This window comes from Ciconia boyciana, chromosome 2 (genome assembly GCF_034638445.1).
Source record: "Ciconia boyciana chromosome 2, ASM3463844v1, whole genome shotgun sequence".
In the NCBI taxonomy this organism is placed as follows: Eukaryota; Metazoa; Chordata; class Aves; order Ciconiiformes; family Ciconiidae; genus Ciconia; species Ciconia boyciana.
The window spans coordinates 25,703,636-25,726,546 of record NC_132935.1 but is presented as its reverse complement, the minus strand read 5'-3'; the positions used below and the strand labels follow the sequence as shown (position 1 = coordinate 25,726,546).

The following is a 22,911-nucleotide window of genomic DNA, read 5'->3' as shown; positions in this document are numbered from 1 at the left end:
TGTGTGTGACACCCACGAGGAGCAAACCACTGAAAATCTTATAAGATTTCAGTGGGGAATACAGCCTAAAAATCAGTGACTCGGCAGGTCCGGAAGGTGGATCTAGAAATAGCAAGCATGGCAACTGTTGAGAGGTATCATGTTCCTGGGACTGGGTTGCGCGCAGCGAGAGAGCTCCAGGCGTGGCCACCTACCCCTCTGGGGACAAGGGTCCTGCCGCTTCCCAGCACAGAGCCAGCCGCTGCACCCACACTGCACAAGGATCTCCAGGGATGTGTGTTTGCCTGGGAGAGGCTGGGAAGGTGATGAGTGGGGTGAGGGATTGCTTGTGCCAAATTAACTTTATTTTGTTACATGGCATTCCTGTTTTGATAGGAAGGCAACCAGAGCGGGAACTGAAGGTGGTTGGGATCTCAACACCACCCGTCAGCTGAAGCGCTCCACAGAGCACTGGGCAAGCATGGCGAAGGGCGTGGAAAAACATCTGCCTGGGAAAAACATCTGCCCGGGGAATCCCCCTGGGGTCTTCTTTCCCCCTCCAGGGCTGGGGTCCTCTAAGAGGGATAGGTTTTGCTAAAACAAAAGAGACCATCACGATGCTTGTGACCATTTGACTCAGGCTACAAAACGCTGCCTGCAGCCTTTTGAATTAAATCACAAGTGGTAGTTTGCAAGCGAGGCTGATATATTTTGCTTTCCTGGTCATTGCTCCTTTCCCGTGTCCAATGACTGATGTAATATATGGACACGTTCAGCGGTGGAAACATGCTGGCATAGGCGAGTGTATCGGGCTGAGGCTCCTAAGCTCTGCAATACCACCATTTTCCCCAGTTGAGAAATACCACGGACTAGTCATAGCAAGACTTCTCGTTTTGGCTTCTGGAGCACACATTCTTGGGGCTGTCAATTCTTGCAATATTTATTTTGAAGACATAGCTCCTGGATCCATGTAACTAGGTGCAAATCGCAGCCCTCTCTTGCTTGCCACCCCCTCACACCCCTAAAAGTTTCTAGCCTTCTTGTTGAGGGACAAAAGTCCGAAAAACCGAACCGTGGGGCAGAAAGCCAAGTGGAGACCCCAAATGGGCTGGCATTTTGGGACACCCCCCTTCCCCGTGATTTTTAACTCCCCCAGGCCTGGTTTTTCCGGCACCTGACGCTGCCACCCAGGCTACCTCGGGGAGGTGGCGCGGGCCAGCGATGCGAAAGCCGGCGGCGGAGCGCTACCATCGCGCGGCAGCGGCCAGATCTCCCTCGAAACGAGGGAGCCCTTCCACGTCCCCGCTTTTATAGCGGGCCAGCCCTCGCTCGGCCGGCCCGCGGCGCTGCTCATGTTTTCCACTGGGGGGGAGGACGAGAGAGGGGAGAGCGGGGCGGCGGCGGAGGAGGAGGAGGCGGAGGAGGAGGGGAGGGGGGAAAGTTGCTTGAATTTGCGAGGGGCGAGAGCCGGCGGCGGCGCGCCGCCTCCTTCCACTGGCTGGGGGAGCTGCCAATCTGTGTTGTAATCCTGCAGGAATTTCTGCGGGGTTTAACTGGGAGCCGCGCCGCCGCCGCCGCGCACTCGGGGCGGAGGGAGGGCGGCGGAGCCGGCAGCGCGCAGCCTGCAGCCCGGGCGCCCCAGCGCCGCGCAGCATCGGGCCCGCCGGCAGCGGCGGAGCGGAGCGCGGAGCGGAGCGGAGCGAAGGAGCGCGCCGGGCCGGAGGGCGCCCGCGGCCCTGCCCCGCGCCCCCCTGGGCGCCGCCGCTCCCCGGTTTCTCCTTTGTGCCCGGCCCCGGGCGGCCGCCGCGGGAATAATGCGGGGCGTGTGGCTAGCGCTCACCGTCAGCTTCGTGGCCTGCGCCTCCGGGCAGCCGGTGAGTGCCGGGGCGGGCGGAGCGGAGGGGAGGGGGGTGGCAGCCCCGCGGGGCGCGGCGGGACGGGATGGGACGGGACGGGGGCGGCCGCCTCGGCTCCGTCTGCCGAGCGCGGGGCGCGCAGTCCCGGCCCTGCCCCGCGGCGTCGCCGCCCGCCGGGGCAGCGGGCTGGTTCGCGGGGGCATCTGTTGATAGCTGAGCGCTCTGTGAACAGCAGGACCCCCCCCCCCCCAAAAAAAAAAAAAAAAAAAAAGAGACCCCTAACACCCACGAAGCCAAGCGGAGCACCCTGCCGCCCTCCAGCGAGCCTCACCCGAAGTTTGCCGCGACGACCCAGCCGTCTGCCAGCCCCGGCCCCCCCCCAGTGCCTCCTTCCCTGCCGCCGCGGGTCGGGGGGCTGCCCGGCGGCCGTGGGGCGGCGGCGGCGCGGGGTTGGGTCCGGGAGCCCTCGGGGCGCTGCGTCCCGCGGGGCTTCGTACCCGTCCCGGCCCAGCGCTGGGAGCCGCGGGGCCACCGTGTCCGAGCGGCCGCCCGAGGAAGACATCGCCTCCGCCCGGCTCCGCGGCGGTGAGACGGGAGCGTCTCCTTGCAAACTCAACCCGCCCCGGCCGGTTGCTAAAAAGAGCAAAGAAAGCTGTAACTACCCTTGGCTGCGCGGCTCGGGACCCCCCAGAACCTTCGGGTACGCCGCGCTGCTGCGCCTCTCCTTGCGCGGGTGCGCAGCGCTGCGCGCCTCCCGGCCAGCCGCCTGTCCCGGCCGCGGAGCCGCCGCTGCTCAGTGCCGGCTGCGCGGAGCCCGAGCCCGCCGCTGGCCCCGCCAGCCCTTCCCCTGCGGGCTTGCTGCGAGATACTCGGAATAATGCCGCTGTTGACACTTCTGCCGAGCCACAAGTGTGTTTGCTAACCGGGGACCTCTGCTTAATGCCATTAACTCGGCTGCCGGGATTTGTACCTCTGGAAAAGCCGCTCTCCGGCGAAGCGCTCCCACCCTTCCGCGGCACGGAGCCGGCGAAGGCTGGCCAGAGGGTTTTAGACTTTTCCATCGGTGGATCTGAGATTGTCGTGGGGGAAGGGGGCATGCGGATGACACGGTTGCAGTGTTTGGGCAAATATTAGGAAATAATAAATTGAGGTTTCGGTATGAAATTAAAAAACCATGACAATTTAATCCAATTAAAATGAGCTGCTCCACTGAACTAAATAATGTCACTAGCTTGAGTTAACTTTTGAAGTTGTCTAGCTATTGTATAAATTAGCCCAGTCACAGCCTTCGTGAAATCTGGCTCATCATTAGGGATTTCTAAGGATACAATTGCAAAACACTTTTCTTAAGGACTAATTAAAAAAGGGTTGTGTGGAACACCGACTCGTGTTTCCGCTAAGTATAACTGCACTGCAGAAACACCCTTGGCTAATGAGGTACAATATACTTTTAATTTTATCGAAACGCTGTTATTACGAAGTCCTCTGATGGTGTAGTAACTATTAAACTGCCACAGTAATTAGTAAAGTATTAAGTTTTATGGTTTTTTGCCTTAGGATGAACACGCTGCGGCAGCGTGAGGCGGGTAGTCGGGGCGTACTGGGGCAGGGCGGTTTGGGGGGCAGGGGGAAGAGCGAGGGGGGGGAGCCTGCCTGGCCCTGGTGCAGCACCCTCGCTGCTGCCAGAAAGTTGTGGAGAGATTGGAAAAGTAAAGCGAGGGTGGGATTTTTTCCTTTCCCCTGGCCCCCCACCCTTTTTTTTTTTTTTCTTTCACTGTGTCTGGCAGCAGCTACGTGGTCCCTTAAGGTAGGATTTTGTAGACCGGTCTCTGGGAAAAGATAGATGCCAAATCTCTCGTCTCTGCAGAAGACTGTCCTGGTGATAAGAGGAATTGTATATGGATGCTTAAAAAAACCTGCTAGCTCTCTGGAGCACTGTCAAGTAGTTTTAGCTCTAAATTTCTTCTCCTTTGTTCAATTCTGATAGTTATTATTATTATCTAGGCAAAGCTGTAAGGTAAAGATCTTGTTTCTGATGAAGTAAATTATCCAGGAGTTTTTGGAGCTGGGGAGGGGAAGGCAGCAGGAGATTTTGTTTCCGAAAGCAGTGAGTTCCCTGTGTTCGCTTCATGTAACCAACAAACCCCTTTACTGGGGTGGGCCAAGGAGATGTCAGAACTGTGTTAAAAATGTACTGGAAATGAGACCTGCCACGGAACCTGGGAGCGGTTTGTCCGTGCTGGGTGCACGCTTTATGTGCCCTGACGTGGGCTGTCGCGCCGCAGATGTGCTCCGGTGCGCTGTGCCGGCTCCCCTGGGGGAGCAGCCATTTGGGGACATGGTGGGGACGCAGAGGGTGAGGGGGAGCCTGACCTGTTCGTGCCAACCTGCGCGTGGTGGCAAGCGTTGCAAAGGTGGTGGATCGCAGGCAGGGCATGCGGGGTGGTTTGCTGCCATCAGCAGAGTGTGCAGTGAGACGTCAGATGAGAGTGGGGTCTGGTAACCCTGGCAGGCCTGGAAGGACATGGGGGATTCACCCAGGCTTGGCTGAATGGCAAAGAATAGCCTTTTTAGCTACCTTGAAGGTTTTCTGGTTTGCTTTTAGGAGAGGGAAAGAGAGCGACATGAAACTGCTGGAAAGAAAAGGCCAACTCTGTAAATGAGAGGCCTGATGTGCCTTCTGAAAGGTTGGGTCCAGTCCTGATGATAGCGGGAGTCGGCTCTTGCTGGTTTTAACAGCACCAGAGAGCAGCGCCAAATATCCAGCTGTACTGGTCAGCTCCCATTCGGAAGAGGCTGATAAACCTTTCCGTTTCATCCTGGTTTGCAGCAGTGGGACGAATGGTTTTCCAGAGCTTGTGTGATGGTCTAATTCTCTCTGCAAGCCCAAGCACGTGTTGGGAGACTTTGCTGGCTAGCGGGTTGTTCTGCGTACCGCAGCGTTACAGTGCTGATCTCCTAACAGGAGGTTAATCGCGGCTCTCCTCTTCCTCAGTGAGGTTTCTGGAGTTTGGAGACTTTGCTTCACGTCAGCAATGCGTGTGTGGGATTGGTTTTTAGGCTTTCAGTAGAATAGAGCACTGGGCCATCAGCATCAACTGGGTGGTCTTTCTGGTTCTTCTGTGAGCATGCGAGCACTGATTTGTTGGCATAAATGTAGTTATTGAAAGATGATCCAAGGGTAATATTTGGTATATTATTCAGAAATATTTAGTATTTTAGAAGCACGATGCTATCATTTTCCTGCATTTGTTTCTAATGGTTACTTTGCTTTTGGAATTTGGAAAATTAATAGTGTGTTGGAGAGGAGGAATGTTTTTTTGAAAAATGCCGCTAGACTTTGGAGACAGTAATTAGAGGAGAAGAGAGAAGGGCTGAAGAGATAGGTGGTGTTTCAGATTTATATGCCGTGCGTGTCTCTCCTAAGCATGTTAAATCTGCATTGCCAAGTAAGTTCCAAAGAAACGTAGGAAATTTTTTAGTCTTGATTTATTTCCACCCTTCCTCAACTCACGTGAGCTTTTTCTTCTCACTGTAGAATTAATAAATATCCATCCATTGCTTTTTGTGGCTTGGCAGCGCCTCCAATCAGCCAGCAGCATCTGCCATGGCTGCTTCCCTTGCTCTGGCTGAACATCTGGGTGCTCCCATCCAACAGCCGCCTGCACTGCTGTGCTCTGGAAATTTGGGGGAGCTCTGGTTTTTGCCACCAGTCTTGGGTATTATGATTCTGGTGCTGCAATGAAGCCACCCCTTATCTGGATGTTCTCAGGAGCTACTTTCTGGGAATAGGTTTCCCTCCCAGGTTAGCTTATCTTTTGAAAATTAAAGAACAGATGATTCTTGACCCGAGATCAAACACTGAAGCAGTTTCTCTTTTTAAGATCTTAGCCTCGAGGTCTGCATTGGAACTGACTTCATATTCAGGCCTAAAGTGCAGAGATGTTTTCTCTGCATTTTTTTCTAGATCCTTATCGAGGAAGTAGATGAGAACCTCGTCTTCAGGAGCAAGTCGGGACAAATATCTCGGGGTTTGAAGTCGGGTACTGGGATTGTGGTTCTTGGGCAGATGATACCTCTGCGGTAGGTTTGAGGCAATTGCTGCAGCTAATGGGATAAAGATGGTGGATTTTGGAGAATGAGCCATAAACCTTGGGTTTGTTTGAAGTTTTGATGGATCTAAGTCTCTGTGGTCCTAATCTTAAATGTAATCTCAGGATGACCAGATCAAGGCCTAATTTCTTGGCTAGCAGAGGTGTGAGTTTTGAAAAGCCCCACTTCAAACACACAGCTACAGTCTAATGCCTCCAGAGAGGATGGTGGAGGGCTACCTACCTGCTGTCATTGGTGGGGAACATGGTGTTTTGTCAGGGAATCCTGAGCCTGGAGAAGAGCTTGTTCCTCCCTGCAGCAGCTGAGCTCTCTGCAGAGCAGCCGGTCATTTGCAGAGCTCTCTGTTTGCCCTGCTCTTCATGGCCAATTGTCTTTATAAAACGTCAAGCAGAGGCATATGGATGGCATTTATTAATTACATTATCTCACCAAATTGACTTTTGCCATTGACCAGTTTAAACATTTTCCTTACGGCAAAGAATTACAGGCTTTAGTAAGGCTCAGCGGCTGAACAAAAGGCTCTTGTCTAGTTACGGAAAAGTACTCTTTTGTCTTCTGAATAGCTTTGACTGACTATGATTTTTAACAGAAATGTTGTGTTTGAGGCTGACAAGCTTATTCAAGGCCGCATGTAAGACCCTGCTTGAATGTAAGTCATAAAGATGTCCTCTGTGCTGCCGCATTTGAGAGAGGATGCACAAGTCATGAGCAAGCAGTTTGGTCCACATTCAAGTTGCTTTGCTCTCCGTGTTGTAGCAAGTATGAGAGAATTACTTTAGGTTGTTCTGCGAACAGCTTGTTGTTTGGTTATCTTTGGTCCATGCTTACAAGATTATGATAAACTGCTATCTATAATCTTTTCAGGACTAGTAATTTATTCATAGGTTACGTGGCACTAACAGTGATTTGGGAACAAGATTTCTCTTGCTCCCATTGAAGTATAATTTGCAATCTCTCGAGTAAAGACTGCATTAGTGTTTGACCCTGTAATAATGACATTTCTCTGTACGTATGTTGTTTTCTTTATTAGCTCAGCCCTGAGGGATGCTTTCAAAAGCATACTAGATATTTAGGCAGAGATACAAAATACATGTAATCCTCAAAAGTATTGGAAAACTGATTGCAGTAGGAGAAAAAATAGCGTTTAACAACCGTTTGCAACAAGTATTTTTGCACTGAACAAATGATTTTTGTTGACATCTCAAGTAGGGGATTCATTTAAAGTGAAATAGTGACTAATAGGGCGGTGATGAATCTGGAGAACTTGGCCTTGTCTGTAGATAGGCTATTAGTGTGTCACGTAAGCTGTGCTTAACTAAAGCCTGAGCTGGACGCTCCATCTGAAATCACTATTTTTAGTTTATATATAAACAACTTCTTCAGAAATCTCCCTTCTAAGCTAAATTGTTTTGTTCTAAAGGTGGATTGATTTGGGAAAGTTCAAATAAAAACCTGTTTGGCTGTGTTTGAGTTGTGAGCTTGAAGATAAATACATACTTTGTACTCTTATTAAAGGTAGGGAGACAAAGGGACTTGCAGAAGGTCAAACAGCCTGTGGTATACACAGGAACTGAATCAAAATGTTCAGAAACCAGCATTGTGATTAACAACCAGAATGTATTGTCTGTATTTAAATACTATGTTGTCAGACATGTTTTGTTCCTGCTTGATTAACCATAGTAAAGCATAATTTTCTCTAGAGGTGCTTCCACACTCTTGGAGGTTGCTTGTCACCTTTCAGATTGGTGTCAAGTGGCCCATCCCTAATTTTTGAAGTGTATTTCGGAAGTGTGACCGTAATGGTCTCGCAGAGCTGTAGGAAACAGTGCTGCTAAAGCAATATAGCCTGGGAGGTGAAGTACTTCTTGGGGAGCAGTTGGGTGCATGACTGGTGTAGCCTCAAGACTAAGGATGTTTCGAGAGAGAAGAAAAATGTAATGTGCTTGCTGCCACATGAATGAATAACCTAACTAGGTCTTCCATCTCTCTACCTTCCCCAGGATCCTCTCTGGTATGTCTGCTTATGTCCCTCCATTAGTTGCACAAGTAGAAGCAAACTCTCCTTTTTCTTTGGGCTGAGCTGCATTAAATCCGGCTGTGGTAACTCTGCAGTACCTGCAGGAACAGCTGGCTGGACACAGCAGCTGGAGGGCACAGCTATGACCAGCCAAGCCCTGTGCGCTCGATCTCTTTTGGCTTTAAGAGCTGAGTCTTGTTTGCTTTTTGGACTGGGGTTTGCAGGGGAAGGCTAATAATGGGTTTGAATACATGGCGTATCTTGCAGGCTGTGGAGAGGAGAGATGTCCAGGAGATTCTTCCTTTGCTGGGTTGTTTATCCCTGCTTGCTCTGGATGTGGAGATCCCAGAATCAGTGTGTCACTTAAACTGATTACGAGGTGAAAGCCTCCGCAAAGCCTTTCCTTTCAAATCCCTTTTAAGTGTTGTGCAGTTCCACATTCAAATATGCAGCTGCGGAGGTGTGACATTGATGGTGTTCTTACTATTTAAAATGGAAACCTGCAAGGGAAGCAAAGCGGAAAGGTGAAGCTAGTTCAAAGTAATGGAAACGCATCATCATTGGGACATCTGAAAATCAAGCTTCTGTTGAATATAAATTTGTGACATTGCATAAATAAAAATAGGTATGGCTTATCCCTATAAATAATAATAGTGTATAATTCCTGCAGCAAGGATGTGCATAAAATAACGCTGCTGAGAAGCAAGATTCTGAGTTTTCTGTGGAAGGAAGGTTGCAGAACACCCAGGTCCTGTCCTGGCCGTGGGACTCGTCTCCTCCCAGTTGGGAGCTCAGGGGCACTCGGTACTTGCCACGGGTGGCAGTGCAAGCACAGTGAATGGAAGCGTGCAGCAAGGAGAAGGAGCATCCATGGACAGGGTGTGTGAAATTTGGTTATGTTAGTAACTGGCTTGCGTAAGTCTCATTGTAAGAAAGTGAAAAGTTCTCAAGAACTGCTGTGGCAGCATACGATGTTAGAAGATTAATGCTTTAGGATCACTAGTGACTTAAGCATCTGTAGCACGTTGTCGTGGTTTAACCCCAGTCAGCAGCTAAGCACCACACAGCCGCTCGCTCACCCTCCCCCCTCCCCACAGTGGGATGGGGGGAGAATTGGAAAAAAAACAAAATCTGTGGGTTGAGATAAAGACAGTTTAATAGGACAGCAGAGGAAGAGAAAATAATAATAATAATAATAATAATAATGATAAAATAATGTACAAAACAAGTGATGCACAATGCAATTGCTCACCACCCCACTGACTGATGCTCAGCCCATCCCCAAGCAGCGATCGGTGCCCCCCAGCCAGCCCCCCCAGTTTCTATACTGAGCATGACGTCGCATGGTATGGCATAGCCCTTTGGCCAGTTGGGGTCAGCTGTCCTGGCTGTGCCCCCTCCCAGCTTCTTGTGCCCCTGGCAGAGCTGAAAAGAAGCTGAAAAGTCCTTGACTGGTGTAAGCACTACTTAGCAACAACTAAAACATCAGTGTGTTATCAACGTTATGCTCATACTAAATCCAAACCACAGCACTATACCAGCTACTGGGAAGAAAATTAACTGTATCCCAGCTGAAACCAGGACACATGTGGAAGTCACAAATCTCTTTCTCCATGGTAGAACAAGAAAGATGACTGGTACTGGAGGTAGATAGGAAAAGTTACTAAAGTGCCATGTATATCTTCTAAATTCTTGTCTTTGGTGGAGTTGCTTATAATTTTCCAGTCATGTGCTCTTTGATTATTTCTCATCTATGAAGGCTGATTTTTTTGAATACAACATCTGAAATTTCATGAAATGAAACTTCTTGGCGTACGTGTGAAGTTAACGTGTTCATGGAGACTGTCTTCCACAGAGCATTCAGCACTAAGCTCTCTGCAGCTGTTGCAGTTCTATCTTGGAAGGTCTTTGAAACTTTGTGTGTGTGTGTGTGTATTTTATATAGATCTTTATTCTACATAGATCTCTATTTTACATAGATTTTTATTTTATATACTTTTGTGTGTGTATCTTTTACAAAAGGCAGTGTGTCTTTCAAGTGTCAGGAAAAGAAATGCCCTGCAGAACATGAGGAGGACTCCCAGTTAAATAAACAGAACAGAATTGTTCTCAAAATTGTCTTAATTCTCCTGGCCTGAATTAGGATGGGAAGAGCAGCTTCTCTGACCTTACTTACTAGGAGAAAAAGCCTAAAACAGAAGGTGGTCTTTACAAATGGTTTTCCTCTTGTTTCTTCACTTGTGATTTACTACAATTTTGTAACAGTTCTCCTCCCTATGTATGATTTGATCCTCTGTAGCTGCCGCAGGTGCTTATGGTTTGATTCTCCAGCACAGCCTCCCCTCTGCCCTCAAAGCCCTGGTAAGGGGACATGCATGGTCGTTGCTGCAAAAATGTGAGTGACTTGGAAAAATTTTGTTCTAAAGAGAAAAACTGGGAATAGTGGTTAGCATAGGTCTGTACCTGACCTGGCCAGGCTGGGAGGTCACACCAGAGCTGTTGAGACCCGAATGGACTCCTGGCTCGGCTGAAGTTGTCTGTCCATGATGCAGCTTGGGTCAATTGAATTTGCCTTTTCCTCCCTTTTGACCAAAACGCTTTGGTGGACACGTCTGTCTGCTGCGTGAAAACGTGGCAGAGGTCTCCAGAAGTTTCCAGAGAGTTTGGCAGTGAGGAGGAGGTGGGTGAGGAAGCCCAGTGGCAAACCATGAGATGGTTTCTGCTCTTCTGGTAGGAGCTGTGGTCCTTCCTGTGGAGCAGCATAGAGTGTCTGTTGGCGTGCAGAGGGGAGGGATGACATGAGGGCGTTGAAGAAGCAGCAACTCTGAAAACTGACTATAAAAAATACACTGATACCATTTAACAGCCTTATCTCCAACCTATTGAATCATGTTGGGATACCTCATTACCACTTAATGGCCTGACTGTGCAGGGTTTGAGGGTGAGGAAAGTAGGTACCATGGCCACCTGTTAAAAACAGACTTAACCTCCTTAAAGCATGCAGGATGTTGGAGGAGACAGGGTGTTAAAGTTAAGTATGACTGGCCGTCTCCCCTATTGGAAATGCCTTTCTCCCTGGTGGTGTTTAGTGTTGAAGAACAGGGCCATGTTCTGCAAGGGGCGATCTCTGTGCCTTTGCCGAGGGTCAGGCTCACTAATAAATAGCCTTTCTGCTGGGGTGGGGAGGCAGAGCTGTGCCCGTGCCACTGTGCTGGGCCTCACGGGATGAAGGGAACTTCTGAGCTCCTGGTAATGCAAGAGCATCGGGTCCAAAATGGTTTGAGACAGTACTCTTAACAGTATTGCTGTGCTGAAAATACCACTTCTCGTCTGTTTTGTAACTGTAGGGCATTAGAAAGGGGAAATGACCTTTCTTGCCTTTTGTTCCTGTTCTTACTGTGACTCACAACCTGAAAAGCTTATTCTACCCTTGGCTTATTTGGGGTTTTGTGCTTTCACTAATGCTGCTTTCTTGACTGTATCTCTCCCACTTAACCAAGAGCTGGTGACTTGGCATCTTGGTGTAGGTCTCTTCTGGTGGACACCTGTAATTGGTCTTCTGCCTGGTGGCATAAATTGTCATGTACCAAAAGCCAGGTAAACTTAATAGTGATGAAGGTTTCCTGATGCTTTTTTTGAGAACCATGAATCTTGCCTGTGGGTTAAAAGAAGTCTTCTGGGCTTGTGAATATTTACTAATGCTACTGAGGTCATGTGCCTATCATTTTATTTTTTGTTTTTCTGACCTTCTCTGTCTGCACTGGAAGAATTAGGCAGCTTTGGGTTATGACAGAAAAAAATCTTAGTTTGGGAAAAAATGTGGTGCTTCTATAATGTACAGATAGGAGTCTTTGTGATACTTCTTCACCATGTTACTTCTTGCTGTTTCACATTAACATCTGAGGATCTTATCTCCACTGGTTTAAATGTGTGAAGGTATTTGACTTGAACCTGAGGAAGACTGAGGAGAAAACTTCTTCTGGCAGATGCTGTCAGTCTCAAAAAAAGTAGGTGGGATCCCTTGTCATGAAGATTGTGGCTGTACAGACAGTCAGAGCTGGCACAGTTCCTGTGTAGTAGTGGCTCGCATGACATTTCTGTATTTGCGATCAGAGATGAAGGGGTCCTGAGGGAGGATTAGCAAGAATATTTTTTGGGATTTCTCTGTGGCTTCCTAGAGATGCACAGAAAAAGCTAATCCCCCTCTCTCTCTCCCTCTCTCTCGTTATTTAATTCAGCTAATCTAATTGGAAAACCTCCGTAGAGCAGTCTCCGGCAGCTAGCTGTAGCAGCTGTACAATTAGTAGTGTCACCTAATGGGAGAGCAAAACAAGGAGTGGTAGGAAACTGGAGGTGGATGTTTCTGTGTATCTTAACAACCCTCCCAACAAGCAAGCTTGCTAGAGTTAACTCAGCTGTGAATTTTAAGAGCGTAAAAAAAAAAAAGGAAAAGTCTGAGTTTTTAAAGACTTAAAATTCTGAATGCCTCAATTTTCTTACTGCCCGTCTTGTTATGCTGTTAAGCTCCACAAAAGGTGAATTTGACCCCAGAGTTACTGTTTTGGCTATATAACCCCCTTTTACTCTTTGAAGCATTCAGTTTTGGGGTTTTGGCATTGTCATAGTTAATTTACAGATTAATTTGTAATGAAGTTTACACAAACATGTGGGGCTGGTGAGGATGTGGGGGCTGGTGGGCTCTATTGCCCATTCCTCGAGGTGTGAGCCTCGAGGCTGGGTGGGGAAGAGGTGTATAATTAACACCTTTATGTATCTGGGGACAGTTCTTTGGCCTTTGCCCTCCCAGCTTGACTACTGGAGTATGCTTTATTTGGGGATAGCCCTGAAGCCCATTAAGAGCAGGAGCTGGCATGGAGGAGAGCGTCAGCCCCGGGGCTGACCGTGCTCTGGCGGGGCAGGAGGTGACGGAGCCGGTGGCAGTGATTGCTCCCTGGCCGCACGGTTCAGGGCTGTACATAGGCACCAGAGGGCAGGGACAGGTTTGCATTTGAATTGCCAGCTTGGCACTTTCTAGCTTTACATCATTAATTACATGATGCTAATGTCATTTAGCCATACATGTATATTCAAGGAGTGTTTAGTTAAGAGTATGTGGGGGGCAAGTCATAATTTCCCAATCTGTGCGGAGTTATGTGGTCATCACATTTGAAATGTGTGACCCATGGTTAGAAAGGATGGGTTTTGCAAGGGCTATTAACCGAGTGACATATGTCAGGGACTGGAAAATGTAAGCTATTTATAATTATCCACAGGTGGAGAGGGAGGCAGCAATGCACAGTACTAGTAATAATTATCAGCAGTATAGAAGTTCATCTCTTAAGCCATTGGGTCTAATGCTCTAAAAAGTATTTGATCTGAAGTCTGGCAAAGCCTTCAGATGGAGCCGTTCAAAGGCATCCTGACCTAATTTTGCTGCAGAAGTATGCGAGCCTTCCTTGTTCCCCTAATTTCTTGCAGAAGGTTTCAATGATAAAGTCTTCATCCCCTACACGTGCATATATTTTACCACAGAGCATTTGAATAAAAGCAGCCATTACAAGCCAGGTGGTAAATATAGCATGCAGCTTAACAGAAATGACCTTCAATTAAGCAGAGGCGGGTCCTTCTCCTGCGCTTTGCAGTTGTCAATTAGCTTTCCTTAAGACTTTTTGTTATTTGCTGGGTCTTTTTGTGACTAATTGCAAAGCCTGAAGTGCAGTGCTGGCTCTGAGTGTACGAGTAAAGACTTTCTGTTATGCTGAACATCTCTGAAATGTGAAGCAGCTTATAAATAAAAGTTTGCTTTCTTTTCCAGGGAAATAAACCATTAAATTATAAAACATTGTCCACAGACCTATGTAAATTTATCAGTTAAAGCATATAGCATAAGTGCTTTGACTTCCCTTTGGATAAATCAAAGCAGATGTAACAACATTATGTCTTAATGGGTTTTTGTCTTCAAAAGAAAATGGGGAAAAAAGAAGTCTATTTTTCAATGGGTGGTACGATAGAGCGTACTGCAGCGATGGGTAGTGCTCCATGTTATTGTCTGTGTAGCTGTAGGCTGTTTTTTATCAGAAGATAAAAACAAACAAAGCAACCTGAACTGAGGGCTTTTAAATTCTAACCTGTCACTTTTACGTTTTCTCATGCCATCATCACCGCGGTGGTGGTGTAAGACTACCGGTTTCCTACCAGAAATGTTGCTTTTTGTTCAGTGTGGGGTTTTTGACTCATACTAATGGTATTTTTGAGCAATGCCATGCAGTACACGGTAACTAATGCACTTAATTGTAATTTGTATCTTAAGTTCTTTATTTGCTCTTTTTCTCTGTAATCTCTTATGCTTCCAACCTCATCAGACTGATTTTTTTTTTTCCCTTTCTCCCTGCTGCTTTTGTGCTGTCAGGCAAGCCAGGTAGCTGTTAGCATTGGCACCGCTCTTCAGTCTCGTGTTGCAAGTACAAGATCCAAGAGCAGAAGAAAAGGTAGATGAAAAACTGGGCCTGCTTTGGTCCTTTGCCCACCCTCAGGAATCCTTCTGCTCGCTCAGCCTGCGGCAGTGAAAAGGGGGGAGCTGGGGGGGGACCGTGACGGGGATGGGATGGTTGGGAGTGACCGAAGTACTGGCAGAGCTCTTGGCAGGGACGAGATGCTGGACTGCTGGCACGTCTTGGCCAGACCATAATTCAAGGAAAACCCTGGAGGTGACTGGTCTGGGGTGGAAAAGAGTCCCTGTATCAGGGATACTAGCTCCATCTTTGACTCGTCAGCTGTGTCGAACAGTACTGGAGCACGTGAACCAAGTGTTTAAGCAGACGTGGATGATTTGAGCACCGCATCCCTCATCCCTTTTGGTTTTTGGAAAGTGAGTGTGTGGAGCCAAACTTTGCAGCTTGGCATTCCTCTCTGCTCTTCAGGTTTTCTTGGAAGCTTTTGTATTCTCCTTTCAGACTAGGGAAGGACGGGAATGGTGGGTGCGAAGTGCTGATGAAGCCGGTGCTCCTCCTCTGACCAACAGCATCACTTCAAAACTTATTTTTGTGCAAATCACCATTTGACTGTTTAAGTGATCAGTAACTGTGCTTGCTCAAATGGAGGGGGAGCCGGCTGAAGTTAGGATTAGTTGGAGAAGTATCAGGTTACTGAGGGCACTGTAATCAAGGTGACAGCTGCTTTCCGTATGCTATGCTGAAACCAAATATCCCAAACCGTTGGACAGAGCCTCACCAAATACATTAACCTCAGTGCTTTTACTCTTTCCGCAAGTTGGTGGAATACTGTTGGCTAATGAAATATTGGAGTGCTAATCTCTTTCCATGGATACCAGAGGGGAAAATGTGGAGTATTGCTGCCCCGAGAGCACGGGCGGGTGCTTGCAGCAATGAACGCTTTCAAGGCAGGCAGCGCGGGGAGGGAAGCGGTTTCTCCCTGGGGTGCTTGTGCTCCCGCTGTAGGTGCTGAGCGTGGCAGGGCGGGAGGAGGAAGGGTGGGCTCCAGCGCGTCCAGGGGGATTATCTGCGGCTCAGCAGCTGCTCTCTGGGTGCTCGCTTCTCCACACCCTGCATGCTGAGCAACCTGCTAACACAGCCCTCTCTCCCTCCCACCCCTTCCGAGGTATTTACACTTGCCCTTAAGTAACCATTTCTTTCTTTGGCTGCTTAAGCTGACACACGTTGAGATGCTCAGGAGTGAAGAATGGGAGGCGCTACCTGAAATAGCATTGGTGTGCTGTTCAGGAGAAGCGTGTTTGAGCAGCAGGCTATGAGAGTCCTCTCTGAGCTCTATTTATACCTCACTTCTAATATACTAGTTGATTTTATTTTATTTTTAAACAAAAACTTCTGCGGGTGTCTTAGCCACAGAAAAACACAAAAATACTTCGCTGGGTTTTGGGTGCAGTTTGTTTCCAGTGATGAAGGGCAAGCATGTGTGGGGAAGAGGTTTATGTGAAAGAATAAGATAAATGAAGACCATGAGAAATTACTAGTCCTGGGCTTTATTGTGGGATTGTGACTAAAGTTTTAGGAATCATCCTCTGGCACAAAGCCTTTTCTTAATAGGTTCCTTTTCAGAGAAAACTAGTTTTAGGCTTGGTTTTTGGATTGCCAGAGCCATCCTCCCGGAGCAGTCAGAGGGCTGTAAGCCCTGCTTTCCTTCAAGGCAGAGGGGTCCTTTTCCCAGCCCTCTGCGGAAGGGTCTGCTGCAACAGACAGCATCAGAGGTTGAACTGGGAAGCTTGAATCTGTAAAGACAGCAGGGATGAGAGATTTAAAAATTGCGGTGGGGAAAGGCAACAATAACCTTCTAATTGCTGAGCCTCACTGTACAGAAAGTGTAGCTTTAGCTGCTTCGTGCCGACCGCCACATCCCCTTTCTGGTTAGGATAGGCAAGAACAAGGAGCAAAAGGACTCTGAGAAGATCGACTTGATTAAACTTGAATTACACAGGTCTGAAAGTTCACCAGGAGTTTCGCTGAGTGCATTTTAAGAGTTGGCTGTAAAAGCCCGAGGCAGGTGGGGCTGCAGCGGGAGGGAAGGCGGGCAGTCTCCAGCTGCAGGGTTTGCAGGAGGCTCCTTCCTCGCCATGACCTCCCTCCACGCAGCCCTCCTGTTCCACCGGGCTGCCGGCACCACTGGAAACCTCCCCTTTCCCTGGCCACAGAGCCGGCTCCAGCTTATGGAAAAGCATGTCTGTATCTCACTTCATTTGTGGTCAATGATGTGAAACGTTTCCAGAGTTGAGAGCACGCACTGAGCAGTGCTGATATTCCCGTCAGGGCGAAGAAACGGGGTGAGAGTTAAGGTATTGGTAGAGCATGAACTCCGTATTTCCTGGCTTGCAGCTGCTTGGTTGTTTCAAAGGACCTAGCTTATCCTTTTATCTTTTCTCAATCACACCTAACTTGCGCGAAGCCTGTGCTGTGCGGGGACTGTGTTGGAAGACGTGCGTTTTGAAGCGGAGAAACTGCTCAGCAGTGAGGAAGCATGAATATCTGACAAACAACTTTTGTACCTCATGATTTTTACTCTTAGAAGGTCTGGAGCACTAGGTGCCCCAATAACAAATCTCCCATGAGCAGAAGACTAAGCAGTGTAGGCCACGACAGCCACGGTTGCATGCAGGCTTTCCCAGGGGGACTGGTTAACCTGAACCCTTGCAGGAAGGATGGCTGGGGTGTGCCAAGTCCCCGCTCATGCGGCAGAGATCCCGCACACCTCCGTTTTCAAAATTCTTGAGGTTTTTTTTTTCCTTACAATGCAAGTAGAGGCTGAAACTGGAAGGCTGACCTCTTGCATGAGGTGGCAGCTTCTTCCAAGGGAGAAGGAACAAACACCAAGGAAATTAAGGGGAGAAGTGTTCCAATAATAATTTTTTAGGGCTATTCTGTTTTCTTTTTCCGTGATTATTTTTAAACTTCTCCTGCTGGCAGTGTAAGAGGCATCAGAAGAAGGCAGTGTGTTCATTAGGTGTGGTGCAGGACTTGCGAAGCCTGACCAAAATGAATAGGCTTCACTGGATGGTCATTGATTACATGCTCTGGAAATACCTCCTTCATTTTCTCTTGGGGTTTGGGAGATAAAGGGGGACTTTCTTTCAGCCCTCCTACTTATTTAAAATAATATGCTGGCATGCCAAGCAGAGCAGGATTTATTTTTTTTCTGATGCTGGGAGAAGCAGCTCATGATTAAGAAACTCTGGCGGTTTGTGACTCTTAGTTTGTTTTCTTGTATTTTTGATGCTTGTGTTTGTATGCTAAGGTGTTCACAAAAGCATAAGAAAGTGTATTTTCGGGAAAGTTGTGAAATGGATGACATTTTCCAAAAGGACAGTGTGTCTCTTTTGGCAGCATCATGGTCAAACAAGTAAATATGTATTTTGGTAAGGAGCCTAATTTTGAAAACGTCTATGGATCTGTCCCTTCATACCCTCCTTAGTGTGTTTGTAATTCCAGGCAGTCTTGGAAACACCACAGATGTCAAATCCAAGTATTTTTGGGGTTGGTTTTTTTCATATTTCATGAATTGAAAATTACTTTTTAATTCTATGATAAAGGTCTGGGTTGCTGCATGGTAAGTACACTGGATTTCTAGTATAATTAGCAGAAGTTAGGGATGAAGTAGCCCAGAACTCCAGTAGTGTGTCTCAGCACTTTCTGTGGAGGAAAAGGTAGCTGAGTACCAACTTCTGTTCATTTTTTACCTCTCAGCTGAAACCGTTGCTACCAGAGTTTATTTGGGTGTTTGTATTTCCGAAGTGGAGGGTCTGCCCTCAACAAATGAATAATGTGACAGTTTCCTCTGCTGAAAATTTGGTAGAGGGGATGGAGTAATTCTGCGCTGCTGCTGGTGATCTCTTGTGGGTACGGAGGGCATCGAGAAGGTCAGACAAGGAGACAGGGAAAGAGGAGAGGAGAGCCACAGTATGACTTTACATGCTGAAAATCATCCTGTGACTGCTCACAACCGACTAACGCCATTCCAGAAAATTATGCATGCTTTGGAAGTGGCTGCAGCAACGGATAGGAGAGAGGCAGCTTTCCCTGAAAAGGAGGAAAAAAACCCAAGAAAACCCACTTGCTGTAACTTTTCATTCCTTCTACTTTTGTTTTTGTTGTTTTTTGGTTTTCTTTTATTACATGGAGGACGTGACTGCAGTCAGTTCCTCGCTGTACTCTGCCCAAGAGCCAAGCGAAGCACTGATGGAGAGTGTGCGGGTACCCGGCACTGTTGCTCCCAGCAGAGGTGCCAGGAGGTGAAGGAGTTGCATCGTCTCGCCAGTCCCTGAGCCGCTCACCTCCTCCAAACCAGTGCTTCGTCAGGGAAGCGTGATAGTGTTGCAAGTAATGTTGTGAGACATGAAGGCGACAGTGATTTATTTGTGGGACTCCAGAAAAGATGATCTGGGGAAGTGGAGGTGTGTCTGCTACTGTAGCTGCTCTTGTGAAAGCAGAGGACAGCTTTCACTAGGAGAAGCGGGACAGAGTGGCAGGTTGGAGCAGAATATTCAGGTGGAAAAAAACCAAATACCCCTTATGGTATTTCACATCTGAACTGATGTGAAAATACGCAAACCGATATGGCTGTTACGTCAATACTTCAGCATAACATAAGAAATTTCTAGCTGCTGTTGCAATGCCAGCAAATCAGTTACTGCTCTGTTCTGCTCATGTATGAAGTAAAGTACCTGTATTTTATCAGTTTTATCTTTGGAAATCTATGTGATTCAGGGCTTTCAGCATATGAATTAACCAAGTTAAGGGTTATGCATCACAGTGCATATGGTTATAATGGTCTTACGTGATGAAAATCAACTAATATTTTATATGAGCTATTAAAACTTATTTAGCTTTTATCTAATAAATATGTATTAGCTTCTAAATATCAGTCATTCATGCCTGATAAATGAGCTCCTCCAGGAGGCAGCTTCAGCTGGGAAGGCATCTCTCTCCTGCCCTCTCTGCACAGTTCTACATTAAGCAACGTCTTTCCCACCTGCTGCTTTTTGCCCGTGGTTGGAATGTCCCTTTTCAGTGCTTGTCACCAAGTCTGGATGGAGATGTGGGCATCTCGTGCTTCCCAGCACTGAAAAAGGGGCCAGTTCTCCAGGACAAATCCTCTTAGAGATGTGAATTCGTTTGCTTTGCAGGGAGGATTGAAATGGATCATCTGCTCAAGCGATGCTGTGATTTCTCCTTGGGAATTTAGGTGGATATTATGGTGTCACACAGCTGAGCTTCTGAACACATTTTTCTTTTTACAATATGCTTTTAAATGTCAATATACTCATCTCTGAAGCTTAAGCATCCAGAATTGACAGGTGGTTTTTTAGGACTAGACAGTCTTTGTGGAGAGGCAAGTGGGAAGGCAGTACTAAAATAAAGCATTAGACTATTTGGGATTGCTGGTTCAGCTTTAGTATCGGGAGATGACAAGTCCGGGCGTACTACGAATGCCATTTTCCAGGGCTTAGTGGGCCATGTGAATGCATGTAGAGTTCGGGGTGGAGGGGGCAGGATTTTCTACAGAACAGGAAAACAATAATTCATCTGTGAGCATTATGGCTGTTTGATGGCAGGGGCAAAACTCCATTTATATATGAAAGCATCGTATGTTACAAGGGGGGAAAAACGCAGGGCAAGAGGGAGCCAAAAAGAATTCGCGAGAATTGTATTGGTTTATTAAGAAACAACAGACTAGGTACAAACACACCAAAAGAAAAGATCCACCCCAAAGTCTAACTGATTTTACCATAATCAGTGACGGCCTAGCAGGCTAGCCTCAAACAACAGCTTGGGATATGCTGCTGGGTCTTTTAAAAAGAAATCATTGGTAAGTGGTATTTTGCTGATGCATTAAGTGGTGGTTTGCTGCAGAATTGCCTTGGGGAATCAAAACAAGTTACGGACTTTACTTTTTCACATGTAAAGTTTCTATTGCCTAGCAGTTCAGGGATTTCCATGCATCAGCATGATCTGCACGGATTATGGAGCCAGATTTAGTTATATGCTTCTACCATTTTAAAAAGTCAACACTTTTAGCAATTTTATATGAGGAACACTAGATACTGTATTAATTTCCTTTTCAGTCAGTGTGTTCTGTGTGGGGCTTTATTTATTTTTTTTTAAAGGGACCGCAGCATATGAAACTTTGAGGATTAAAAGTAACTTTCAAGGGTGTAATTACAACGCAGTTCTCTGCTGCATTACACTTGTTTTGTAAACTGTCGCTATGCAGCTGAACTTACCCTTTGAATGAAGCCTTATGTACTACCAGAGTTAATATTTAAACCAAACCACACGCTTAAAATTGGCTACCCATTACCCCAGTTACATTAAATTAGAAACTTCGGTAACAAAGTGAAAAGGTTCTTTTTTTATAGCATGAGCTGCTTTCCCACCCTCAGGCAGCAAACTTATTTTAAGTCTCTTGCTCTGAAGAAAATAGAGTTCAGTCCTCCAGCTGCACACGGCTGTCTCGGCGCCGTGAAAATAGAAACCGGTGCTATCCCAAATGCATAATTCATCCCATAGCTAGCAGGCTTTCATGCAATACAGTAAATGGCAATAGCTCCTTTGAGTGTGCCGCGGGTGAAGAGTGGCACCGGGGCTGTGGTGCCTGCGCTCGCGTGCCCGTTCCCAGCTCAGCCTCTTCCGTCCTGCGCCCGGTGGGAAAGGTGTCCTAAGGACGATGCGGGCAGCTTGGCAGCCTTGCCGGGGCACCCGGGGACCCCTCTGCTTTTGGCGAAGTAAAGGCTGACCTTGCAGCCACTTAATTTATGGGGAAGCTTACCCTGATGTTGTCTTGGTTGAATGCAAAGCAAAGAGTTGCAGAAATGAACAGACCTCAACTTTGCTGGTATCCTTTGGATGAAAATATATTGCTTCAAGCTTTACAGAAAATGATTATGTTCTGAATTTGCGTAGGAGAAAGCAGTTTTGTAAACTATGTAACTGCTGTGTGATGTATTTTTCTGCCTTTCCTCTGTTCCACAAATCAGTACTTGTTTCTTCCCCTCCATCGCATCAGTGTTACTTGTTACTGCCACCAAAAATGGAGAGTTGGGATCAAGATTGTGTTCCCTGTTGGATATTCAAGTAGCACAGCATAAAGTAGCTCATGTTAATAGCAAACTTTTCCTTGTCTGCTTCTGAGCAAAATTTTCTAGAGCATTTCTGAATTTCCATTAAGAAATTTGGGATACTCTTGCTTTTACTCTTGGTTATATCTGAGCAAATGCCATCAACATGAGTGAAGTTTGTGTTGTAGTAGTTGGAGATCTTACTCCAGCATACAAAAAAAAAAAAAAGCTGTAGCTTTGGAGACACTGAAGGATGTCTGAAGGATGAAAGACGCTGAAAGACACTGAAGGATGTCAATCTCAGCTAGAAAGGGGAATACAGCAAGGTGTTTTTCTTACAGAATGAAAACATAACAAAGATAGCTGACCTGTTCCTTGTTTTGGTAATAGATACATACATGTCTATTTCTCTACTACTTTGATTTTTAGAGGAATAAACATTGAGCAATGAAAATAAAGATGATATCTCAGAGAAGGGTAGAAGTCTAGGTGGCTTCTCAGCAAAGAGAGGAAATGCTTTGAAGTCTGTTGTACAGGTGCAGAGTGACAAGCATGCAAAACTTTTCATTCATTATGATGCCTTTCAAAAGATTTTTTTTTAAATAGGCTTCACCAAAGTGATTCTTAAAAAAAAGAAGAAAAAAAAAAAAGTGGTTCCTTACTTGCTCACACCTCTCTTCACTCCTCTGTCAAGCCATTTTTGTTGCTCTATCTCTGTGTACACATAGGATGTAGATTTGGCAGAACTTCATTTATTTAGGAAAGTAAAGTGCTTTGGTCATGCTAGGTATCCATCAGTGACTCTGACGGATGCAGAGAAGTGTTGATTGTTTCATGGTTATGGCTTGAGGAAGTTAGTCCACAAATAAAGTCGATGCTTGAACCAGTGGGAGAATGGCATTCAGAGAAGTGTGGCCATCTTAATTTCCCAAGTGTGTCCCCAGTGCCAGCAGTGGGATGGGCAGCCCTCCAGCCTGAGCCCCACTGCCAGTTTCCTGTGGGGCTGGTGCCCCAAGCCCCCCATGGCACCTCCCCAGCTCTGCTGCCAGCTGTGTCCTTGCTGGGGTGGAAGAGGGATGGGCATATGGCTGGGAGCCCCATGCTGCCATGTGGTCCCTGCTTGGTTGCCCCACCGACCCTTTCCTCCTCCTGTAGCTGAGGGTATCGGCTGCCCTGCTGTTGGCGTGTGATGGCCACGTGGGATGAGTGCTGCCTGGGGTCTGCCGATGGGCCAGGGGCCACAGCTTGGCCATGTGGCCTCAGTAGCTGAAGCCAAGCTAAATCAGGAGGCTTGTGGATTTCAGTCATCAAGGCAGAGAGCTGAAGCTGGCAGCAGTTCCTTTTTGCAGTGGTCAACATCTGTT

General features: G+C 47.2%; 1 protein-coding gene across 1 annotated transcript in view; it reads left to right on the top strand.

The window, feature by feature from the left end:
• Positions 1–1,527: 1,527 nt before the first annotated feature.
• SDC2 (syndecan 2) overlaps positions 1,528–22,911 on the top strand; it is a 62,184-nt gene continuing 40,800 nt past the window's right edge. The window contains exon 1 of the mRNA XM_072852139.1: positions 1,528–1,853. Within this exon, the coding sequence (XP_072708240.1) occupies positions 1,794–1,853 (60 nt within the window). The 5' untranslated portion in view covers positions 1,528–1,793. The remainder of the gene's footprint in view (positions 1,854–22,911) is intronic.